The sequence below is a fragment of the Lepidochelys kempii genome, chromosome 3, assembly GCF_965140285.1.
Source record: "Lepidochelys kempii isolate rLepKem1 chromosome 3, rLepKem1.hap1, whole genome shotgun sequence".
NCBI lineage: Eukaryota > Metazoa > Chordata > Testudines > Cheloniidae > Lepidochelys > Lepidochelys kempii.
Window position 1 is genome coordinate 123432188 of NC_136382.1, and position 26561 is coordinate 123458748.

General features: G+C 42.1%; 1 protein-coding gene across 2 annotated transcripts in view; it reads right to left on the bottom strand.

Moving 5' to 3' along the window:
• PRKN (parkin RBR E3 ubiquitin protein ligase) overlaps positions 1 to 26561 on the bottom strand; it is a 1259306-nt gene that overhangs the window by 604418 nt on the left and 628327 nt on the right. The window contains exon 5 of one of the 2 annotated variants that reach the window (XM_073337854.1): positions 23569 to 23652. The exons of the other annotated variant lie outside the window; for it this stretch is intronic. Coding sequence (XP_073193955.1) covers positions 23569 to 23652 — 84 coding nt within the window. The remainder of the gene's footprint in view (positions 1 to 23568; positions 23653 to 26561) is intronic. 2 annotated transcript variants of the gene reach the window in all.

A 26561-nucleotide genomic window follows, 5' to 3' on the forward strand; every position in this document is an offset into this window, starting at 1 on the left:
CTAACCCGGGCCAAAACCACAGTGGTAACGTGCGTTCATGGCACCGTAAATTTCTACCCCACAATCCTGGAACGGATTGAGATCCAGGGGAATACTACCAGGGTGACTGCAGGAGTGGTCCCCAGGCTCCCCTACCCTGTCCTAATTGGGAGGGACTTCCCCAGGTTTGAGAGCTTACTCCCCCCAATAGAGCCAGAGGAGGGTAGCAACTCCCGTGTTGAGACAGAGGCACCTACAGATAGCCTCACCCCAATGTTTGCCAAATTTGCCCCAGAGTTATTCTCATTGCCCTGAAAACCCTGAAAGTCTAGGCAGGAAAGGAGGGCATATAAAAGATTGGGGATCAGGATTCTAGCAGAGAACCAGAAAACCTCCCTTGTTGGTAGGCGAACCCGTTCAGGAGGCCAGGAGATAATTCAGGCCAGTGAGGACTCGGAGGCGGTTCCTAGCCCAAGTAGGGGCAACCCAGGGGGTGGAGTAGAAACAGGCCCCCTGGAATTTAGGTCAGATTTGTACTACATGTGAGAATTTCGGGCAGGACCAAGCCAATGACCCACTATATGCAAATGTAAGGGAGGAGGTAGTGGAAGTAAATGGCGTACCCATGGAAGGAAAGACCAAAGGCCCAAGGTCATATTATGTGCTCAAACACGACCTGTTGTACAGGATCGCGCAAATACGAGGGGAAGAAGTAGAGCAACTCTTAGTACCACGGAAACACACAAGGGCAGTACTAGAGTTAGCTCACAGTCATCTATTTGGGGGACATCTAGGAGTAGACAAGACAATGGATAGAGTCCTAAGAAGGTTTTACTGGCCAGGAATACATGCAGAGGTCCAGCGCTATTGTGCCTCCTGCCCTGAATGCCAGTTGCATAGACCCCAACCTCACTTGTGGGCCCCATTAGTACCTTTGCCTGGTATTGAAGTCCCTTTCGAGATGATAGCCATGGACATGGTGGGCCCACTGGAAAGATCAGCACGGGGCCACTGAAACGTACTAGTCATCCTTGACTACAGCATGCGGTATCCAGAAGCTATTCCTTTAAGAAACCCCACATCCAAGGCAATAGCAAAAGAACTACTCCAGGTTTTTGCCAGAGTGGGCATCCCTAAGAAGATCCTGACAGACCAAGGAGCCCCTTTCATGTCAAAATTAATGAAAGACTTATGTACCCTACTCCGCATCCAGGCCATACGGACCTCAGTCTACCATCCACAAACAGATGGACTGGTTGAGGGGTTTAACCATATCCTTAAAAGTATGATCCGGAAGGTGGTAGCTCAGGATGGAAAAGACTGGGATACCCTTCTACCGTATCTAACGTTTGCTATACGGGAAGTCCCCCAGGCGTCCACTGGTTTCTCTCCCTTTGAACTACTATACAGATGCCACCCACGTGGAATATTAGATATTGCCAAGGAAGATTGGGAAGAATAACCCAACCCAGGAAAGAATGTCATTGAGCATGTGACACAGATGAGAGAGCGAATAACTTGAGTAACCCCTGCTATCCAGTACTCATAGCCCCAGACTTGGAGAAGGAATTCATCCTACAAACAGATGCCTCAGAGGTAGGGCTAGGAGCCATCCTTTCGCAGATGGTAGGGGAGGAGGAACACCCAATCTTGTACCTCAGCCGGAAAATCCTCCCCAAGGAAAAAAAGTACGCCGTTGTTGAAAAGGAATGTCTGGCAGTAAAATGGGCTATGGAGACTCTCAGCTACTACCTACTGGGATGGCAGTTTACCCTCGTGACAGACCACGCCCCACTCCAGTGGATGCACAGAAACAAGGAGAAGAACGCAAGAGTGACTACGTGGTTCCTATCCCTGCAGCCCTTACATTTCCGGGTACAGCATAGGGCCAGAAGCCAACACGGCAACGCTGATGGCCTATCACGACAGTACTGCCTCTCGTCCCAAGTAGCCCAGCCCCATGGTGTTGAGCAAGGTGGGGGGGAGGGGGAGGGATATGTGATACAGCATGACCAGAGGGCAGCAGGAGAGTGTTAGAAGGGAGCCTTATTCCCTGTAGTGGGAAGAAAGTTTGCTATACATTAATTAAAGCACCTGAAGCCAATTAAAGCCGCTGAAGCCAGTCACATGATAAAACCCCCCTGCTTCAATCAGACAGGAGGAGGAGTTGAAGCAGAGTGGATTGGTATTGGAGCAGAGAGCAGTTTGGAGGGAAGCAGAGGAGAGTTTGGAGAAGTGCTGCGGTGGGCTAAGAAGACCAAGACTCTAGGTAAAGGGACACCTAGTTTGTGTAGAGGGAGGGCAGGACGCCCCACAAGCTGAAGGGCAGGAGACGGAAGTAGCCCAGGAGAAAGAACCGCTAGTTCTAGTGGTTTACCGCTACCCCTAGGGCCACTGGGCTGGGACCCGGAGTAGAGGGCGGGCCCGGGTCCCTCCCTCTCCACTCCCCTCCTCCAGGACACTAGTGGGGCAGTTAACAACCCAGTTCAGGGGCAAGAAACGGTGCCCTGAACCCCCACCCAAGAAGAGAAAGCGCGAGACCCATCATAGTCATGCCGGCAATTTCCCACAGTTTAGTGAGTAAAAGACAGGATCTTGTATTGTGTCTATCTTAATTAGATAAAGGAATGTTAAAGGCCTGAGACACAATGTAAACTGTTTTGACCACAAGATTTAGTGAAGTTTAATTTACAATGTATTCTGCTGAATATAAAATACTGCTGTCTTCTCTGTGAGAGATTGTTTGTGTGAATGAGGAATGCATGCATCAGGAAAAGATAGGTGTAAAAGCCATCACAAATGTCCAGATGGTCAAGAAAAAGTGAGAGACTTGGAAACAGCATGAGACAATCAGAAAATATCCATTGTATCCATGCTAAACATGTTAGCAGCATTGACGACCTCAGAGGTGATGCAGGCACCCCCGAAGGCGAGACAACAAATAAATGATAACAGCAGAAAAAACCCCAAGATTAACACCACTTAAGAACTAATGATTATAGGATGACATTGCAAAATGCATGGACTCAAATGGGAATTTACAACTATAAAGACAGGGTGTTTTGCCATGGAACTCTGGGTTCTGTCCTGCAAAGCCTCGGAGCATCGGATCGCGACCGACAGAGCCCTGCTCCTCACTCGTCCTCAGTCTAACTGGCCATTAGATTGACTTAAGCTGTAACAGACTGGTAACTATAAAGAACATCTGCAGGACTTGTGTATGTGTGTGTGTGCGCATGATGTGTATGTGTGTGTGACTGAAAAGCATATGCTGTTGTATTTTCAATAAATATGGCGTATTTGCCTTCACTCCTATAAAAGATCCCGTGTGCTTTGTATAGCATAACAGGAGGTCTGTAATTCTATCAGTGTATTACTTGTGTGTTCATATGGAGCTCTACTTCTCCCTTCTGCAAGTCCCCTCCCAGTGGAGCTATCCTGCAGGACCTAGGTTCCCCAGGGCTGGGTTCCTCCAACCCCAGAATCAGATGGACACACACACAGCAAGTCTGAGTGGACCGGGTCAATCAGCACTCTCAAGCTGACCCCCTCATATGTCCCTGCACTCAATGGACTGGGTCAAGCAGCACTTTCAAGCTGCCACCCTTATATGACATAGGTTCAGCACGTCCCTATCCCCACTCTCACATTACAATTATACTGGTAGTAACCCACTTGATGAGCAAACCCCCCAGTGTTTTGGGCGCTACAGGGATCTTTAGCTTAGGTAAAAGAACCATTGCTGCAGAGTGAATGGGGAAGCTAAAAACACAAAAGAGTAAAGTTCAGAGAGAGAGAGAAGCAACCAGCTTAACCATAAAAGTTATTTATTGGATAATAGTGATAACTACACAAGGAGAGCCTAAACCAACATAACCTACATTATTAAAGGCTAATACCTGAGGTAGAAAGGAAAACAGAGAGAGAGAGAGAGAAAAAAAGAGGGGAAACCTCACCACTTCCATGAAGCTTGAACTGGTCGGGGTTCCCAGGTGATGGTGGTAGCTTCGGGTCCTGAGTGCTGGAAACAGGCAGAGCCCCCAGCACGATCAGTCAGGAGAAGATGAAGTGCCAGTGGAACTGATGCATAGTTTGGATCCAAACATCAGACCACTTACTTGGGCATAGGTAGGGGTTTTTGTAGAGACAATACAATGGTTCAAGGGAGAACACTAGATTTGTTTATGGGTAAACTGATGACTCAAGGGTTTTCTTTAGGCTAGAAAATAGGAGCTGATCACTCTTGACTATGGATGATGTTCCTTTCAGGGAGCTCACAATGCAATTAGGCTGCTTCAGTATTTTGGATATCAATCAAGGATTCATTACTAGAATTGGTCTGATAACTGCTGAGCTGGGTGTGTGCAGGCATAGGTTCATTAACATCTGGAGCACAGATCCCCCAGGATGCTGTGCTTCCCTGCATCTGGTCCCAGAGTTCAGTGCGGTTCCTGCATTGGAATTTCTCTTTTCCATTCTGTATGCTAATGGAGATGTCTCCCTGTCCCATCTTTCATGCAGATGAGGCTAGGGGAGTTGCCTCTGTTCTCCATTCTGTATGCTACTGGAGATGCCTTAATCTTGTCACTCTTGTCAGGAGGGGTCTAGGTGTCTCCCCCAGCGCTCTTCACGGCTCTCTGCAAGTCTTTTCTCTGATCGGTTTTGGCTCAAGCAGAGGCTGGTGGGGAGTAGGGGTGTCCTTCATGAGTCAGACAGGCTAGATACTGCACCCTGGTTCCCCAAGAACACAGAGCTGTCTGGTATCACCAGGACGGCTCCCCGTGGTTCTTTCCTGGGATGCTGGCTCCAAGGTATCTTCATATATTCCTGTTTAGTCCGTATCCAGATGGAGCTTTCACTGTATTGACTTACAAGCTGTGTTGTGCAGGAGGTCAGACTAGATGTTCATAATGGTCCCTTCTGACCTAAATATCTATGAATTCTTAATATACAGCTGACAGAGAGATACACATCTTATTTCCTGTCTGAAAGAAACCTGTTTGTCAGCCCTGCCTCTGACAGAGTCTCTAAACATATTTTCAATACATACAAGCACTTAAATATAATCTGTACATACATCTCACAATGATTATGAAGATCAGCATGATAAAAGCTTTTATTAGACACCTTACGTGACCCTTTTTGGATATGTAAGCAGTGTCAGGATGAGCTCCACCCTGACATCTGGTGGTGAGGTGTGGCAAGTTGTGGAAAAGAACTTCAGGGGCCGATCTCATTTGCATAGGCACACCCACCACGCCTAGAATGAGACCATAGCTGCCCAAATGGTCACTTTGGCTGCTGTGGGATCCCCAGTGTCTCTGTTATTGGGGCAGGAAGAATAAATTGTTATTACCCTGATTATGGGAACTGTGCTTGGAACTGTACGTGGCCTTTTGTTATGATGGAGGGATTCACCATCAACTAAGTAGCACTCGCTAGGCAAGGGTCATGGGTTCCAAAACTGTGTGAATAGAGAGAGGCTGGGGACAAGTATTAATACTTGGTGGCATGGGCCTCTTGGTGAGGGCCTTACATGCTGATTCCACTTCCTCCTCTCTCCACTGTGGAATATCAGAGCTAATTTTGATTTCATTAGAAGTCTAGTTATAGGCTGCTGAGCTCACTTTGGGCTGACAGTGCACCAGCACTGGGGCTCCCCTACTATAAGCTGAATTCACCTAAGAGCTGAAATCACTGAGTGTTGTGTTAAGTAGTGGGGGAGCCTGAAGATATATTGTGGAGCAGTTTGCGGGACGGCTGGTGAAGCAGTTTGACGCGGAGCAGTGTGTGGATGGCAGGAGCCGCTTGTGGGCCGTGGAGCTGAGTGAAGGAGCTCGTGGGGCAGCTGGCGGAGCAGAGCGCAGCTGAGCGAAGGAGTTCGTGGGGCGGCTGGCGGAGCGGAGCGCTGCTATGGGGCGGTCAGCTTCAGATCACGTAAGGTGCCTCTTACCCCCGTCCCATTTCCACCCAGGTTGGGAGGTAAAGCTCCGCCGATAAACTTTCGAACTCTGGGGCTGCCCTGACCAGGGACAGAGACTTTTGGGGCATTGGACTTTTGGGACTTTGGGTGATTTGGGGTTGCTGGACTCAAGAACCAAAGGGAAAAGGGCATGCCCCAATTTGCCTGGGGTGGGGTTGTTTTTGCTCATGGGTTGTGTTATGAATCCTGTTGGTGGTGTTTCCCCAACATAATGCCACATTGTTTCTCTCTGTTATTAAAAGACTTTTGCTACACTCAGACTATGTGCTTGCGAGAGGGGAAGTATTGCCTCTTGGAGGCGCCCAGCGGGGGTGGTATATATTTGTCCCAGGTCACTGGGTGGGGGCTCGAGCCGGTTTGCATTGTGTTATTGGAATGGAACCCCTAGATATTGAACCCGGCCCTTGTTGCTGCCAACTCTGACGGGCAGAAGGGTTACAGATAAATACTAAGAAATTAGTGTGTGGGGTATAAGAAGTAGGCCAGGCCTGACAAGAGTTCCTGTTGCAGAACAGGGAACCCTTCTCCAGTTGGCATTGAAAGGTTCTTAGAGCCACAATAGTCACTACAGAATAGGGGAATTGAACATTCGCCCCAGTTTTGTCTGGTTTAACCTGAATAATTTAAATTTATATTTTTCCAAAGCAACTGGATGGTTTTTTTTTCCAAAACTTTTTTTTTTGGGGGGGGGGGGGGGGATTCCAGTCCTGACTTCCTTTGATGCCCCAAGATATTTAGAAGTGTTAAAGCAAGAATTAAGATGATGGGCCTAGAGAGAGTGGTGCTTTATTTTGATAGACAGAGTTCACCTGTTGCTACAGAATATTCTTCTTACTCACATGGATGTCAGGGATGTTATTAATATTGTACAAGAAAGAGGTTAACAGTGCCTGAAGAGTGAAAGTGATGGCCTCAAAGTGCTTCAGTAAGTATGAAAAAGGCCAATCTTATCTTTTATGAGATTTAAATCATTTTCCTTTTCAAGATCTGGTTTAAGAAGCTGCCATAATTTTACGTCACAGAGACTATGTTTTGTTACAAAAATTGTTATATTGTATTTTAATAAGTAATGCTGTTTCACCATGCTCACTCTGAAAATTGCATTTTTAAAATAAGTATATGATAAACTGGATTAATCCCTAATTTATAATGCAAACTCTGAAGGGCAGTAATGGAAAGGAAGGAATATGAAGCAAAAGGTTAAGAGTTTCCTTCTATTCTAAGCCTGAAGAAGAGTTATTATTTTCTATTATTTATATTGCACCCAAAAATGTACTAGATGTTTCCCAGAGCAAACAGAAAGGCATGACGTGCTCCCTGACTTGAAGAACTTACACGATAAATTTAGACGTGAAACAATAACCACAAGCAACGTGCCAAGTAAGAGGTGAATTACAGTAATATGAAAACAGTCACTCAATTATGGAATGTGCATATTTTGATGGTGCCACTAAGTTTTCTACATAGACTTGGCAAGTTTACTATTAGAGAAGGATAATTCTACTCTGGCCTGATGTGGAGACAAATACTAGGGTCTGGAGCTCAAAAGAGCAAATCTGAGATGTGTAATGAAGGAAGGGTTTATTGAAATGGGAGTTTCTAAGGAGTAGCTGTGGATCCTAGGACTTGGTGAATCATGTGTTTGGATATCTGTGAGGACCATGTGACTGTGGCCATTCAGTCTTTGATCAGACCAGGTGTTTGAAGCAGGAGTTGTTAATGACTCCCCATTAGTAAGGAGGCAGAGCTAACCAACAAGGTTAAGTATTTAAGTCAGTTGCCAAGGGAATAACCAAGGAGGCGAACAGGAAAATTTCTGAGGGGGTTTGCAGGATGGAGTGCAGGAACTTTTTTCCGCAGGAGCAAGGATGGCCAGGAATGGAATAGTTATTGTGAGCTGTTAAGGATGTGCTATATTCTGTCCCCTGAAGATAGAGACCTTGCACCACAAAGTGCACGTTGATGGCATTACTGGAGGAGAAGATTGGAGATCCAGACTCTGCATAGCACAAGAGGCAGAACAGCTTTTGAACCACTAGGGACAGGTAGCACCATTCACGACTCAACTGGAGAATAAGTTCATCTCAAGAAAACAGGAGAGAGTGGAAAACAAAAGAGGATTGACAGTTTATGAACAAATGAGGAGGAGAAATCGCAACACATATGGAGGTATCTAACCACTTTCAGGTATTTAGTGCAGCAGCCACAGAGAAGGTACTGGAAGATTCAAGGTACTGGAGGATTCAACTAAAGAGAAAAGAACACGGATACCCACAGGACACACCTGAGGAGAGATGCTCAGCACAATCCTTGAGGACATTAATCATGCCCAAAAGAAAGCCACATACCATCCAAAGACAGAAAATCTTCATCAGGGACTTGATATTAAGGAGAGTACATAAAATATTTTGCTGAGAGCAAAAGGACTATGAGCTATCTTCCTGGAATGAAAACAATAATTGTCACAAAGGACCAGACAAGATTCTGAAGACTGCAGACAAGGATTTGTTTGTTATGATAGACATTGGCATGAATGACTCTGCCTCTGAAAGAAAAGGAGTACTTGTGGCACCTTAGAGACTAACAAATTTATTTGAGCATAAGCTTTCGTGAGCTACAGCTCACTTCATCGAATGCATTCAGTGGAAAATACAGTGGGGAGATTTATATACATAGAGAACATGAAACAATGGGTGTTACCATACACAATGTAATGAGAGTGATCATTTAAAGTGAGCTATTACCAGCAGGAGAGCAGTGGCGAAAAAACCTTTTGTAGTGATAATCAAGGTGGGCCATTTCCAGCATTCCAACTAATTTGATGTAATTCTACAATCAGCCTCGTTTTGTTGACTAAAGATGATTGCTGAGCTAAAAATTGATAGTTCCCTAAGTGCAAATGAACAATCTCATTTCATTTGTTAAAACAGAATTAGTCGGTGCTTTTAAAAGGCCAATTTTGGAAGCTGAAAACAACAAGAGGTCATGGTGGATCACCAGCTGAGTATACTCACCTGGTATAATGCTGTAGCTAAAAGAGTTAATGTGATCCTTGGATGCATAAGCAGGAGAATATCAAGTGGAAGTAGGAAAGTGGCATTACCTCTTTCTAGGCATTAGTGTGACCATTACTGGAAGAGCGTATCCACTTTGGGTGTCCACACTGCAAAAAGGATGTTGAAAAATTCTGTACAGTTCAGAAAAGAGCTCAAGAATGAACCCAAGTCTGGAAAATATGCCTCACAGTTTGTTCAATCTATCTAGTTTACCCAACAGAAAGTTAAGAAGATCACAGTATACAAGTACCTACATGGAGAAAATATTTTTACCAGAAATCTATCTTTAATCTAGTAAAAAAAGGCATAATAAGACCAAATGTTGGAAGCTGAAGCTAAAAAATTTCAAACTAGAAATAAAGGTTCAATTTTTTAGCTGTGTAGGTAGTTAACCAACAGAAGAATGGCTGATTCTTCATTGCTTTTAGTCTGAAACTCAAGACTGGACACCTTTCTAAAAGATGTCCAATACCTCAAACAAATTATGGGCTTGATGCAGAAATTTCTAAGTAACGTTCTATGGTTTGTGTTATACAAGAAGTCAAACTAGACAGTCATATTGGTCCCTTCTGGACTTAAAATCCATGAATCAAATCCCAAGTTTTATTTAGATGAGAGGGCATTTGGGGCCTTTAAAAAAATCTGAAGTTATATACCTATCTCCATATTTACACATTTACTGTAAATAAGTATTCTAAAGATGCCAAGCATATACAATTCCCATTGACTTAAATTTGAGTTGTGAGCCAGGCATTTAAGTCCCTAACGACTGAATTAAGTGCTTATACTTATGCATCTAAGCTCAAAAATTGTGTCCTTAGTCTCTACAAATCTCAGAACATCTACTCCATCCATTTATAATGAGTAATCCTTACTATTTTCATCCAGCCTCTGCATATTGTTCTCAATTTAGGGATAGTCTTCTAAAGCCAGGAATACATTTTTCTTAAGTCTTCATATATGACAGCTGTACCTTGAGATGCACAAAATGTGTATGAATAAAATAATGAAGAACAAACCTAAAATAGCAGGAGAAAGGAAGAAGCATATAATATGAGGCTAGCGTGATCATAGTAACACCCAACGGAAAGGTGAGAAAAGGATGAGAAGGAAAAATGTTTACGATGAATCCCAAAACCTGTCAATACACACACACACTTTGATATGTTTAGTTAGGTTCCATTAAATTGGCATCTAATATTTTAGTTTCATACTTGTACAGTTACATGGTCAATATATGTATACACACATTGTTATAAAGAAAAAGTAGCCTATCACTCGATCATAAATATATTTGTGGGCAAAAATAAACTTTACATTATTGGAAAACAGGAACTTCCACTATACTTTGCACTGGGCATGGCAGTATGCTATGCAATACAGGTTGATTAGAATAGGAAATTGACATTTAATGATTCTTATTCTTCTGTGAAATGCAGGAGCCTCCCTAAAAGTCCCGTTACTTCTTTTGGAACTTTTTCCTTCAATGCATAACATATAGTTTGGGGCTTGGAGCAGCTGCTACTCCACAGATCCTTAATCTAGAAAATGGAAATGCAATTTGGCTATACTAATAATGGACTGCTGATATCTTGAATTTGATATTCCTGAACAGAACTTTGGTCCACCAAGAGTACAGCAGTGAACCATACACCAAATTGTAAATTTACATTTCCATGATATTTATTCTCATTATTCTGTGCACACAATGGTGCAAACCATAACTGACCCTACAACCATGTCTGACCCTTCTACAACTGACTTTATCCCTGTCAGACACATAGGAATTCTTTCTGCATATCAGGTGATAGTGTCTCAAGAGCAGATCTAGACAATAATCCAGCTCATATGATCTTAAGGGTCCAAACAAAATATGTTCTGTATTTTGCCTCCAGGACTAGGCAAATCTCTCTGGGCGTTTGATGCATCCTCTAATATGTGGTCTAGTGACCCTGTTCTATCTGAATTACTCCACTGCAGTTCTCAGCAAGGTCATAGTTTTTTCTCCTTAGTCACCTACTCAAAAAGCTAAACTGTCAGTGATTCTTGATGACCTTTTGACTAGCTTAAACTTCAATAAACGGAAGAAGGTTGCTTAATAACTGCCTGACTTAAATTGAGATGCAATGCAGTCCTTCCTTTCAGGATCAGGAGTTTACTCTGTTACATGATAGCATTTTTCATACAGTGTTCATCTTTACATTTTAGAGAATTACAATAAGAGATTTGTACAGTTCATATTTTACCTGAAAAAGATAGGAAATTTATGCATTGAATTATAAGAAGATATTTAGTGTAAGACAGAGGCAGTTTGCACCTTAAGATATAAATTAATTCATTATAGGCATATCAAAAATTACAGTCCCAATCACTCCCCAAAAAAGCAAACATTAATCCCAAAGCAGAATAGTAAGTAAATTTCATGTGAGGTAGAGTATCTACAATTTCTGTTCAAGTCCATGCAACAGCTGTACACTTTCAGCAGCAACCATATGTTTTAATTACCATTACTGTGCAAAACCACAAGAGAGCTGCAGTAGCTCTGACTCAAATTTGGTTTGAAATTAGTTGATAAACAGTCCATTTTATGTTGTCCTTGAGCTACTAGGGTTGATCCATTTAAATGGGCTTTAGAAAAAGTGTGCTGATTTTTAACTGTGTGGTATGATACAATGTGAGGTTTCACTGAGTTGTTTAAACAGTTTGTCTCCATAAAATGATTCAATGAAAACCCTTATTTTTGAAATGACGTCTAGTCCAAGCTCAACTACAGGGAGTTTATTAACTACACCATCTTCATGACATAATGAGAATCTAAGATATTTTGGGTAACCTTGGAGCAATTAATCTTTGTACTTAATACCAAGAACATTTAGGGGCAAATTTAAAGACTTTAAAAAAAAAAGATTAAAGAAATATTTAAAAAGAGATCATTTTAAATAAACCCACTCTTGACTGCACTTGCCTCTCTAACTACTGCCCCATCTCCCTTCTACCTTTCATCTCTAAGCTCAGGGAACACACTGGTTGCAATCGGTGTCCGGAGTTCTTCTATAACAGTTCCATCCCAGACCCTCTCTAATCTGGCTTCCAACCCTTGCACACCACTGAAACTACTCTTGGGCAAAGTCTCCAACAGCGGCTTCTTAGCCGAATCTCAGAACCACTACTCCATCTTCATCCTCCTTGACCCATCAGCTGCCTTCAGCACAGTCAACCATGCTCTTCTTGAAATCTTGTCTTCCCTTAGCTTCAGTGATCCTGCCATCTCCTGGTTTTCCTCCTACTTCTCTATTCACTCCTTCAGTGTGTCCTTCAGAGGAGCCTCCTCTTCCCTCCCTTCCAGCTTTCTATGGGAGTTTCACAGGGCTCTGCCCTTGGTCCCCTTCTCTTCTCCCTCTAAACCTTATTTCTGGGTAATCACATCCACAAACACAAAACCAACTACCAGGTGGACGATTTACAGGCCTACCTCTCTACTCCAGACCTGTTCTTTCTCTCCAAACAAAAATCTCTGTCTGTTTCTCTCTGACATCTCGTCATGGATGTCTAGCCATCAGCTCAAGATGATTGAAACAGACCTCTTATTCTCCGCCCCCACCAAGAAACCCTCCTTACCATCTCCTTTCTCAGTCACTGTGGATCACTCTACCTGTCACTCAGGCCCATAACCTGAGTGACATCTTCAATTTGGACTTCTCTCTAATGTCTCACATCCAGTCCCTGTTTAATTCTTGCAGATTCTCCTTGAATAACATCTCTAAGATACGGCCTTTTCTATCCATCCAGGCAGCTAAGTCTCTCATCCAGGCTCTCATCATCGCATGTCTTGTTTATGGTCCCATCCTTTTCTCTAGCTTTGATAAATGCAATCTTGCCTTGCTCATATCCATTCAGAATGCTGCTACAAAGATCATTTTCATGGCCTGTAACTTTGACAATGTCACCTCTCTCTTTGTCCCTTTACTGATTCACTCTTCTCTATCATGTCAAACATAAGCTACTTGTCTTCACTTTCAGTGCCCTTCAGGGCACACACTCACCTGAGCCATTCAGTATTGATAAGTTCACTGCTTCTTCCAATCAATCCACGATGTCAGCCTCCATCACCCACTTATTAAATTTTCAAACAAGCACCTTCATGCTTTCTCTCATGCTGCCCCTCGTGCTTGGGAGAATCTCTCTGTAAACATCTGCAAAACTAACTCCTTCAAAACCCTCCATGAAACTGTAATTTCCTCTAATGCCTACAAAAAACTTGACAATGATTAGGTTGCTGGTGTCCTGAGACCACTGCCTGTCATGCTGAACAATGCTGTCTTACTACTTCCTTGTACTCCCCCATCTGTCTGTACCCATTTGGTGTCTCTTTTCCTATACTTAGATTGTAAGCTCTTTGGGGCAGATACTGTCTTTTTGTTGTGTTTGTACAGTGCCTGGCATGATGTGGTCCTACAATAATACAAATAATAAATAATAAAAAGGAAAGAAAAATGTCTTTCTACCCTTCTAAAGAGAACAAGTTTATCTATGAGTCTCTCTCTCCAAATGTGACTCACAGTTCCCTTGGCCTTTGGTTAGACTGATGCAAGCCTCTCACTAGGGACCACTCATGAGGAAGCCTAGTAAAGTAACTGGCAAATAGAAACCAGAATGGGAGAACTGAATGGGTCCTCCCCTTTTAAAGAACATGACAAATTTCTGTTGATTTTCCTACTCTGGTGAAAAAGAAAACAATTGGTCAGTAATGAGTTAAGGAATATAATGTCACAAATCAGCTCTTCACCCCTTTAATGATTACAGGGCAGTTGAGAAAGACAGAGGCATACACTCCTGTATAAGGAAACAAGCATCTGGCTATGTATCTATGGAATCAGCTTGCTCAACTTCTAACTATAAGAAGTGTCCTAAAAATTCAGTATGCAGGCATAGGACTGGAAGGACTTATGAGCCACAGAACACATTTCTTCTGCTCAGCAGCAGCACTTCCTAAACCATTTGCACTAATTAACTTCAATGGCCAACTATCAATAAAGTTTTCACACGTTTTTTGGGACTTAGATGCTCAAGCAAGGGTTGCATTCTGCGTTGGACAAGGTCACCTCTGGCTGCTTAGATAAACAACAAAGGCTCAAAAGCAATTCAAGCTTTTAACTCAATTACCCTCAAGGAAGAGTAAAGCCTAGAGACTAGAAGATAATTTCCATAGGTTTTTACTCAAACTATTCAAGAAAAAGAACAGAGAAAGGAAAAAACAAAACCAGAGGAACTCTTGATGGATGCAATCTTCTCTTTAAAACAAATGTTCTGTGCTCCTGATTGAATATGCCATCAGATAGCTCATGAAAGATGGAGTTTCTTCCTTATTTAGGAAGGATTCCTGGTCAATGAAATAGTTCTAAAGATGTCAGGGTGTGTCACTTTCCACTCATCCATCTCAAAGCAAAATGTGTCTGTGAATCAGCAGCAGAAGGCAACAGCAGCACAAGAAGATGAACTACACTTAGGCTCTCTCCTTGGAGTAATGTAGAGGTTTTTTTACACAGGTTTGGTGTGTTGCACAGTAATAGCATTATCAGAGTCCAGCAGAACTACAGCAACTCAGGAGAAAAATCTTGGAGTTCAGTGGATGCATTGTTTGTAAGGGCCAAGTCTGCATCCAAACTTTCTTTTTTATGAACTTGTGTGCACTCTCACCTTTCTCAGGATAGCACCCTACAACTTAAGACCCAATACAGAGATACTGTCAGGTCACATAGCTTAAAACTTTCCTGAACTAGAAGAAAGACTGGGAAGAATATTAGAGCAGTGTAACAGTGTAATTTTGAGGAGGATAAAAGACAAACTTTGTATGATTGGCTCTTAGAACCTGCCAGTTTCATGGAAAGAGAGAGCAGTCAGTCATGAATAGTTATGTTAAAGGTGTATTATTTATCTTTTATGCATTCTAGTTGCCCTTAATTACTGTATATTATAGCAAAGCATTCGCAAATTCTCATTTGCTATTTCTTTTGCGCCAAAGACTCATATCTTGGAATCAAAAGCACAATAAATACATGCAGTAGATCATATGAAAATAAGTTCATTTTAGTCTATACTGAGCAAGTGAGCCATGAAAATGAATCAAATACTTTTCATATTTTTGAGTACACTGGAACATATATCCTGCATTACAATCCATTGTATCATTAAGGCACTCATGGAATCACTGCTGAAAGTTGAAATATTTTACTTCACTTTAAATTGAACTTCTCATTTCTATCCTTTTGAATGTCGTCAATTACTGTATTTTCATATTTCTATCTAACAAAATTAAAGTTCCTTATTTCTGGCAACAGTCCTTAGAATTCTTCATTACTCATCCATCAGAAAGAGTGACACTAGAAGTGGAAGGTTGGACATATGACCAGGGAAGAGTATAAAAATATTGCTCGGGCATGTAGGAATGTTATCAGGAGGGCCAAATCGCACCTGGAGCTGCAGCTAGCCAGAGATGTCAAGAGTAACAAGAAGGGTTTCTTCAGGTATGTTGGCAACAAGAAGAAAGCCAAGGAATGTGTGGGCCCCTTACTGAATGAGGGAGGCAACCTAGTGACAGAGGATGTGGAAAAAGCTAATGTACTCAATGCTTTTTTTGCCTCTGTTTTCACTAACAAGGTCAGCTCCCAGACTGCTGCGCTGGGCATCACAAAATGCGGAAGAGATGGCCAGCCCTCTGTGGAGATAGAGGCGGTTAGGGACTATTTAGAAAAGCTGGACGTGCACAAGTCCATGGGGCCGGACGAGTTGCATCCGAGAGTGCTGAAGGAATTGGCGGCTGTGATTGCAGAGCCACTGGCCATTATCTTTGAAAACTCGTGGCGAACCGGGGAAGTCCCGGATGACTGGAAAAAGGCTAATGTAGTGCCAATCTTTAAAAAAGGGAAGAAGGAAGATCCTGGGAACTACAGGCCAGTCAGCCTCACCTCAGTCCCTGGAAAAATCATGGAGCAGGTCCTCAAAGAATCAATCCTGAAGCACTTGCATGAGAGGAAAGTGATCAGGAACAGCCAGCATGGATTCACCAAGGGAAGGTCATGCCTGACTAATCTAATCGCCTTTTATGATGAGATTACTGGTTCTGTGGATGAAGGGAAAGCAGTGGATGTATTGTTTCTTGACTTTAGCAAAGCTTTTGACACGGTCTCCCATAGTATTCTTGTCAGCAAGTTAAGGAAGTATGGGCTGGATGAATGCACTATAAGGTGGGTAGAAAGCTGGCTAAATTGTCGGGCTCAACGGGTAGTGATCAATGGCTCCATGTCTAGTTGGCAGCCGGTATCAAGTGGAGTGCCCCAAGGGTCGGTCCTGGGGCCGGTTTTATTCAATATCTTCATAAATGATCTGGAGGATGGTGTGGATTGCACTCTCAGCAAATTTGCGGATGATACTAAACTGGGAGGAGTGGTAGATACGCTGGAGGGGAGGGATAGGATACAGAAGGACCTAGACCAATTGGAAGATTGGGCCAAAAGGAATCTGATGAGGTTCAATAAGGATAAGTGCAGGGTCCTGCACTTAGGACGGAAGAACCCAATGCACAGCTACAGACTAGGGACCGAATGGCTAGGCAGCAGTTCTGCAGAAAAGGACCTAGGGGTGACAGTGGACGAGAAGCTGGATATGAGTCAGCAGTGTGCCCTTGTTGCCAAGAAGGCCAATGGCATTTTGGGATGTATAAGTAGGGGCATAGCGAGCAGATCGAGGGACGTGATCGTTCCCCTCTATTCGACATTGGTGAGGCCTCATCTGGAGTACTGTGTGCAGTTTTGGGCCCCACACTTCAAGAAGGATGTGGATAAATTGGAGGGAGTCCAGCGAAGGGCAACGAAAATGATTAGGGGTCTGGAACACATGAGTTATGAGGAGAGGCTGAGGGAGCTGGGATTGTTTAGCCTGCAGAAGAGAAGAATGAGGGGGGATTTGATAGCTGCTTTCAACTACCTGAAAGGGGGTTCCAAAGAGGATGGCTCTAGACTGTTCTCAATGGTAGCAGATGACAGAACGAGGAGTAATGGTCTCAAGTTGCAGTGGGGGAGGTTTAGATTGGATATTAGGAAAAACTTTTTCACTAAGAGGGTGGTGAAACACTGGAATGCGTTACCTAGGGAGGTGGTAGAATCTCCTTCCTTAGAGGTTTTTAAGGTCAGGCTTGACAAAGCCCTGGCTGGGATGATTTAACTGGGAATTGGTCCTGCTTTGAGCAGGGGGTTGGACTAGATGACCTTCTGGGGTCCCTTCCAACCCTGATATTCTATGATTCTATGATTCTATGAAATGGGTTGCAGAAGCTATTCCACTAAAAAGACAGAGGAATCTTGCTTTCTTCTTTCATTAAGTCCATCATCATGACAATCAGAAGCACATGGCTAGGAAAAGGAAGATCTGCATCAATGACAAGGCATTACAGAAATATTGTTTCTGCTATGAACACCACCATCCAACATAAAGTAGGAGTGGGCAAAAAGACTGCCTCATGCACTACCCAGCATGGAGTGAAAGACTGAAAAAAATAACATTTCTATCACTGAATGGAAATGGATTCACTGGAAGCCAAAAGTAATCAAGCTTCTCTGAAAATCACTTAAGGTGCCTTAGTATGTATTTAAATGCTTAGCCGTTAGCATCCAAGTCTGAAAGATTTGGCTTTTAAAAAAAGCCATTTAATTGGAGAATATTGGAAACAGAGGTCATCAACTAGATTTCACTGGTTTATAACATTGCGGAATCAGTTAAATACTCATTCTGCCTTTTTCCACACTACTTTTTACCCATTTAATTGAAGCACCAACAGTTTTCCCTATACACAATGAGCACAAAATACAGATGTAGCTATGTAATATCACTGTCTAATTTTTGGTAGACAGAGGAAGTGCTCCTGGCTGCCTTTGTGTGGGCAAACATTCAAATTCTTCCTCCACAAAATTGAAAAGTTTTGTCTCAGATTATAAATATTTAAATAAAAGTAGATTTAAAAATATTTTAATGTTAAATAACCAGACAAATAGGCTTCAAGGTTACTGGCCCCAGCTAGAAGGTATCTAGAAGACAATGGTGCAGGAACAGCTCTATGAAATCATTGTAGCTATGGCTGCGTAGGCCATTGGTGAAGTTAGTCAAATCCTACAACTTTCTTCCACAGAGTAAAATGAATGGCTCATCCATCCAATATCATAATTTAAAATCCTAGAATGCTGTGGTGATGTGTGAATCTACAGTCCAGATCTTTTTAATTAAGATGCTATGTTAAAAAAGTATACCTTCATGCAGCTCTTGCAACTCTCCCACAAGAAACAGGAATCACAACTGTCTTCATGTACTTTAGTGTGAAAAGTCTTGCTTCAATTAAAAAAGCGAACACCACAAGGATTGGACAGAGTTTTAAAATACTCAGTATGTTCATGTCCTGATTTGTCAGTGGTAACCCCTAGAACATAAACTAATCTAAATAAAGTTACTTTAAAAACTTTTGTGGGAAACTGGATACCTCAGGGGATCCATAACGAGATATAGAATATCATCTTCTGCTGATACAAATCCAAGCCAAGTGGTAGCAATAGCTGTTTGGTGTACTAAATTCAGTTCCCAGTGGATGGGTGTAACTGAATTGGGTACATGCATTTGTTGGAAGTCTCAGCAGACAGAACGAGTTTGGGCATGTGAATCCCATACCAGATGCACTCACCTCACCTACCAGATACGACACAATCTCTGATTGCCATGTCCCACAAGAAGCCAAAAGTAGACAGAGACTGAAGTCTCCAACTGCCATTCCCTGTTCTCTATCTGGAAAATGGAGCTTCAGTTTCATCTCCTGGCTTGCTGATCCATGTAGGAAATCACTAAAAGTACAGAGCCCTGTGAATAGGAAAGGAATTCTTCCACTGTCTAAGCAAGAATACAGGCAGGTAGGTAGCACATAGAGATGTCTATGTGGAAGTAGATCTAACTGATAACAGATAAGGAGGGATCACAACATGTTACTTCGCACAGGCCTTTGAACAACATGGGTGCAGCAGTTCAAAACACTTTGTGAACTATCAATGACATCAGAGCTGGTACTAAAGCAGTAGTTTTATCTTGGTAATACAACTATCTCCTATGCCATGAAGGCAAATTTATACATGGTAGTTGAGGCTAAGATTTTGTCACAGATAGGCCTGAATAAAGAATGGGACTGGCTGGGTCACTACAAAAAATAATTTTCCCTCTGTTGATACTCATGCCTTCTTGACCACTGTTGGGAATGGGCCACATCCACCATGATTGAATTGGCCTCATTAGCACTGCCCCCCCGCCACACACCTTGGTAAGGCATCTCCCATCTTTTCATGTGCTGTATATTTATACCTGCCTCCTTTTTTTTTTCACTCCATGCACCTGATGAAGTGGGTTATAGCCCACGAAAGCTTTTGCCCAAATAAATTTGTTTAGACTCTAAAGTGCCACAAGGACTCCTCATTGTTTTTGCTGATACAGACTAACACGGCTACCACTCAGAAACCTAGGCCTTCTAGGTGTAACTACAATACAAATAAAAGTCTGAAAGACAGACAGACATACAAAGAATAATGCCAGCTACAAAAACATAGAATCATAGACTTCAAGGTCAGAAGGGACCATTCTGATCGTCTAGTCTGACCTCCTGCATAATGCAGGCCACAGAATCTCACCTACCCACTCCTGTAACAAACCCCTGACCTATGTCTGAGCTATTGAAGTCCTCAAATCATGGTTTAAAGACTTCAAGGTGCAGAGAATCCTACAGCAAGTGCTCCCCGCTACAGAGGAAGGTGAAAAACCCCCAGGGCCTCTGCCAATCTGCCCTGGAGGAAAATTCCTTCCTGACCCCATATAGGGTGATCAGCTAAACCCTGTGCATGTGGGCAAAACTCACCAGCCAGACACTCAGGAAAGAATTCTTTGTAGTAACTCAGATCCCACCCTATCTAGCATCCCATCACAGGCCATTGGGCATATTTACTGCTAATATTCAAAGATCAATTAATTGACAAAATTAGGCTATCCCATCATACCATCCCCTCCATAAACTTATCAAACTTAGTCTTGAAGCCAGATATGTCTTTTGCCTCCCCTGCTCCCCTTGGAAGGCTATTCCAGAACTTCACTCCTCTGATGGTTAGAAACCTTCATCTAATTTCAAGTCTAAACCTCCTGATGGCAAGTTTATATCAATTTGTTCTCGTGTCCACATTGCTACTAAGCTTAAATAATTCCTCTCCCTCCCTGGTATTTATCCCTCTGATATATTTATAAAGAGCAATCATAGCTCCCCTCAGCCTTCTTTTGGTTAGGCTAAACAAGCCAAGCTCTTTGAGTCTCCTTTCAGCTCATGCCTGTCCAAAACTTAGTTTGAGATTTCTTAAAAGGTTCATAAACCACTAGGTGCACCTGGACTGGGTCACAGGTGTGTCCCAAAACACAAAGCCCAAGAAATTCCATCTCTATTATGTTTCATTAAGAAAGTTTCACACAGCTTTGTTAGCTATACTGGCAAATCCAGCTACATAAAATGAGTCAGACCAGAATACACAGGGTACCTGAAAAGAATCCTTAGCTAAGTACCCTTAGCTAACAATGCACTGAACGCATCCATCCTTAAGAAAAAGACAAAGAAGCAGAATGAGCGAACAACATTAAAAGAGACATAAGAACCCTGAAGCAGCATATACAAACTATAATTAAACTATCACAGAACCTCAGGTTGGTAGGAGGGAGGTGGTACATATCTATGCCAAAAATGAAATTAGTTTATTATAGTTTGTCAAAAAATAGATAAATCTTTAGTAAATCCTCTTCCCAACTAACAAGGAAACTATAGCCATTAATGACACAAATATTATAAGGTATAATATTTTCTCATGTTAGGCAAAAAACCCATAAGAACTACGGACTTCATAAATGCAACATGTATATGTATTTGAAAAGAGAGTGTGGGGCAGGTTTTAACTAAATTGAATTATTTACAGAATAAAGCTCTTTTCCAGAGGACTTAATGCTGGTGAATGGTTATTTTTAGGAATGGCAACAAAACAAGAATTTTGCTTTACAAAAAGTGTCAAGGTTTTGATATTTGTTTTCATTCTGATGCAGAGAGAAAATAAGACCTTCTGAAATGTACCATGTAAACAAACAAACAAACAAACAAACAACCCCCCCACCCCCACCCAGAGGAACAACACCCCAGAATAGCTAACAGCCCAGTGGTTAGGGCACTCACCTGATATGTGGGACACTCAGGTTCTACCTGGTTTGGGGCAGGGACCTGCATTTTCCACATTCCAGCTGAGTACCACCAGGTTATAGAGTCAGTTTCTCTAACTGGTACAGGGAATATTTAACTATTTATACAAAGTAGAACAGTTCCAAAAAGGAAGACTGAGGGAGAGAGAAAGAGCCCTGGATAGGGATGACTAGCACCATTTGACTTCCGTCTCATGAACCTAATGGGGTTCGAGAAAGATGATAATGTTATCTTCTTGAAATATAGAGATTAAAACAAGAGCACCACAATACTGATCATCTAAAACTGAAAAATATATCATCCCCTGAAGGTTGATGGGTTGGACTCTGCTGGGTTGACCATTAAAGTGATTTTCAAGGTGTGACACCAGGGGCGCACTCACCTCTCGTGAGTGTCTCCTGTCGGCTGGGTGTGCCAGTTTGTGTCCATTTGTTCTTGTGTCCACATTGGCACTTAACTTAAATAACTCCTCTCCCTCCCTCGTATTTATCTCTCTGATATATTTATAGAGGGCAATCATATCTCCCCTTTTGGTTAGGCTAAACAAGCCAAGTTCTTTGAGTCTACTCTCATATGGTAGGTTTTCCATTCCTCAGATCATCCTAGTAGCCCTTCTCTGCACCTGTTCCAGTTTGAATTCATCTTTAAGTATTCCAGTTAAGGTCTCACCAGTGCCTCGTCTAATGGTACTAACACTTCCTTGTCTCTACTGGAAATCCTCGCCTGATACATCTTAGGGCTGCATTAGCCTTTTTCACAGTCGCATCACACTGATGGCTCATAGTCATCCTGTGATCAACCAATACACCAGGTCTTTCTCCTCCACTGTGACTTCCAACTGATAAATCCCCAGTTTACAGCAAAAATTCTTGTTGTTGTTAATCCTTATTGCATGGCCTTGCACTTTTCAATATTAAATATCATCCCATTTTTATTCTTCCAGTTTACCAGGTCATCCAGATCTTCTTGTATGATATTCCAGTCCTCCTTGATATTGGCAATACCTCCCAACTTTGTGTCATCTGCAAATTTTATTAGCACACTCACATTTTTTGTGCCACGGTCAGTAATAAAAATGTTAAATAAGGTTGGTCCCAAGACAAATCCCTGAGGAACTCCACTAGAAACCTCCCTCCAGCCTGACATCACCTTTCAGTATGACCTGTTGTAGTCTTCCCTTTAACCAGTTCCTTATCCACCTTTCAGTTCTTATCTTAATCCCCATAGTCTCCAATGTAACTAATAATTTGTAATGTGGAACTGTATCAAATGCCTTACCGACATCCAGGAAGTTTAGATCTACTACATTTCCTTTGTCTAAAAAAATCAGTTATCTTCTCAAAGAAAGATGTTAGTAACTTTGTTACCACCTCTTGAGTACAACAATTGAAAGGATGTAACCTATCATTTAGGCTACTTACTTTTGCAGTTCACCAAGCTTGGAACAGATCATTTAACTTTAGTAAACATCCTAATAGTCCTTTCTTATCTTAATTACCTGTTAATCACCTTGATTATAAACAGGTTTCAGAGTAACAGCCGTTTTAGTCTGTATTCGCAAAAAGAAAAGGAGTACTTGTGGCACCTTAGAGACTAACCAATTTATTTGAGCATAAGCTTTCGTGAGCTACAGCTCACTTCATCAGATGCAACTCACGAAAGCTTATGCTCAAATAAATTGGTTAGTCTCTAAGGTGCCACAAGTACTCCTTTTCTTGATTATAAACAAAATTCTGACTCCATGCCTCAGGGGCACAAGCTGGAAGTAGTCCCCTGTCTCCTCTGCAGAACATTGCACATGCCTGCCTCAGGCTTGCCGTTGGAGGGGAGGGGGAAGCAACACCCTCCATGTCCCCCCAAACCATGTCTATTGTTTAGGGGTGCAATGCCCCTGTTTGCCCCCCCCCAATCCACCAATGCTCTTAACAGCTCCTTTAGATTTAAATCAATGTAGTCAGACAGAATATCAGCAAGCAGGTAAACTGAGGTACATATATTCATAAAAAATACAAATCTCCCTCATTTTCCACAGGGCAATAATGTTATTTTCTGAGCAGTGACTGACAGATATCCCACTTTTGTTATATTACCGGTGTAAGTCACTAATTCTGTTTAAAATATAGAATCTATGGCAATTTACTATTTATGTCTAATCAAGTACTTCTAATATGGTTACAAATCTTTATTTCTGCAATGGTCTCATTACACTGAGTCTTGGAGAAACATGACATTTGACAATATCTTACCGCTATATCACCACGGCAGTTTCGGGATTGGCAAGTGCCAGCTATTCTGTTTGGAATCAGCACATCCTCCCAGCAAGATGGACCCTTTAAAATAAAATCCAAACAACTTTTTAAATCTAATGGTTAAGAAAACATATACAAGTTTCTCTTTATTGGAACTTTGCTAGACGGGAACTTTATTACTCTTCTGCTAACAAAATACAGTCAAAGGTTCTAAAAGTGGCAAAAAGACATTTGTCATTAAAGCTTAATCATTAATAGAAAATGCAGCTCCTTCTGTTCTGTGTCTAGTGTTCCTAAGAACACTCAAACTCTCAACTCTGTATTCCCAAAGCTTAAAGTTAGCCAGGGATACTTTCTTCATCATGATTAAAAATGCTACAGAAGACCCATGTTCTGTCTGAATAATGTTTATCTGAGCCTATAGTTGATCGACTGAAAATGGAAAAATTACAACAATGTTGTTCAGAGGGGGATATATGGAATAAGGTCAGGAAAATGTTAAGAGACTTTCTTGTATTTCAGAGTGGTAGCTGTGTTAGTCTGTATCGGCAAAACACTTTCTTTGTTGGGCCTGTCCTGAAGTAGGTGACTTCTGGGTATTCTTCTGGCTCTGTCAATCTGTTTCTTCACTTCAGCAGGTGGGTATTGTAATTTTAAGAACTCTTGATAGAGATCTTATAGGGTGTTTGTCTCTGTCTCAGGGATTGGAGCAAATGCGGTTGTATCTTAGAGCTTGGCTATAGACAATGGATTGTGTGATGTCCCCTGGATGAAAGCTGAAGGCATGTAGGTAAGTACAGCAGTCAGTAGGTTTCCGGTACAGGGTGGTGTTTATGTGACCATCGCTTATTAGCACTGTAGTGTCCAGGAAGTGGATCTCTTGTGTGGACTGATCCAGGCTGAGTTGACGGTGGGATGGAAATTGTTGAAATCATGGTGGAATTCCTCAAGGGCTTCTTTTCCATGGGTCCAGATGTTGAAGATGTCATCAAGGTAGCGTAAATAGAGTAGGGGTGTTAGGGGATGACAGCTGAAGAAGCGTTGTTCTAAGTCAGCCATAAAAATGTTGGCATACTGTGGGGCCATGCGGGTAGCCATAGCAGTGCCGCTGATTTGAAGGTATACATTGTTCCCAAATGTGAAATAGTTATGGGTGAGGACAAAGTCACGAAGTTCAGCCACCAGGTTTGCCATGACATTATCAGGGATACTGTTCCTGATGGCTTGTAGTCCATCTTTGTGTGGAAAGTTGGTGTAGAGGGCTTCTACATCCATAGTGTCCAGGATGATGTTTTCTGGAAGATCACCAATGGATTGCAGTTTCCTCAGGAACTCAGTGGTGTCTCGAAGATAGCTGGGAGTGCTGGTAGCATAGGGCCTGAGGAGAGAGTCTACATAGCCAGACAATCCTGCTGTCAGGGTGCTAATGCCTGAGATGATGGAGCGTCCAGGATTTCCAGGTTTATGGATCTTGGGTAGCAGACAGAATACCCCGGGTTGGAGTTCTAGGGGAGTGTCTGTGCAGATTTGTTCATGTGGTTTTTCAGGGAGTTTCTTGCGCAAATGGTGTAGTTTCTTTTCTTTCAGTGGTATGAGAGGGTAATGGCCTGTAGAATGTGGTGTTGGAGAGCTGCCTAGCAGCCTCTCGTTCATATTCCGAACTATTCATGATGACGACAGCACCTTTGTCAGCCGTTTTGATTATGATGTCAGAGTTGTTCCTGAGGCTGTGAATGGCATTGTGTTCTGCACGGCTGAGGTTATGGGGCAAGTGATGCTGCTTTTCCACAATTTCAGCCCCTGCACGTCGGCGGAAGCACTCTATGTGGAAGTCCAGTCTGTTGTTTCAACCTTCAGGATGAGTCATTACACAAAGTAAAAACTATTTCCCCATGCTAATTTTTCCCCTACTGTTACTCATGCCTTCTTGTCAACTGTTTGAAATGGGCCATTCTGATTATCACTACAAAAGTTTTTTTCTCCTGCTGATAAAGCCCACCTTAATTGATTAGTCTCGTTACAGTTGCTATGGCAACACCCATTTTTTCATGTTCTCTGTGTATATATATCTTCCTACTGTATTTTCCACTGCATGCATCTGATGAAGTGGGTTTTAGCCCACGAAAGCTTATGCCCAAATAAGTTTGTTAGTCTCTAAGGTGCCACAAGTACTCCTCATTTTTTTTCTTGTATTTGTTTTCTTAACCATTTAAGTGGCTTCTGTTTTACTGAGATTAAAGTCAATGCACAAGAAAGGACTTGGGCCTACCTATCACATGGACTTTAATAACTTTAATTTAAACCAACAAGAGAATTGCTTCAGACTTTCTTCGATCATCTTCATCATCACCACCTCTAAGTATAATACACATTAGTAATTAAAAAGTATACAAGGGAGTAAGACCATATCGATGGTGTTTGAATTATTATTATAATATCTCACCTAATTATTCTGTTAAAGAAAAAAGCCATTTCTAAAGTAAACAGATAGAAAATCCTGAATGGTCATTGCTACAACATGTTGAATGAAAACAATGATATTTATGGTTGTGATAAAAGACAGACAAGAAGAAAGAGCTTCCAAGTTAAAGACTACAGTCATCGTTATTATTGCAAAGTATTATATCTGTAAACTACGCAAGTATCGCCTGGTACCCAAAACACTCAAAATTACAATGAGGCTTCCAATTTTATGTTAATCTCAAAACTACTATTAACAAATGAATGATAGAATGGTGTGACAGAAACAAGAAACACACTCACACACCCCACCGATAAGAACAAAGAATAAAGGCTTTAACCATTAAAAACATTATTAACCAAATTTAGATACTGCATAGGACAGTCACTGCTGAAGGAATTAAGTAGTAAACTATACGGAAACCCTACCATGTGAAAGGTTTATTTATACTAAAGCAAAAACTGGATCTGTCAGCATTTGGGAATGACTATGTAAATTGTGGCCAGATTGCAAAAAACAAATCCCCAAA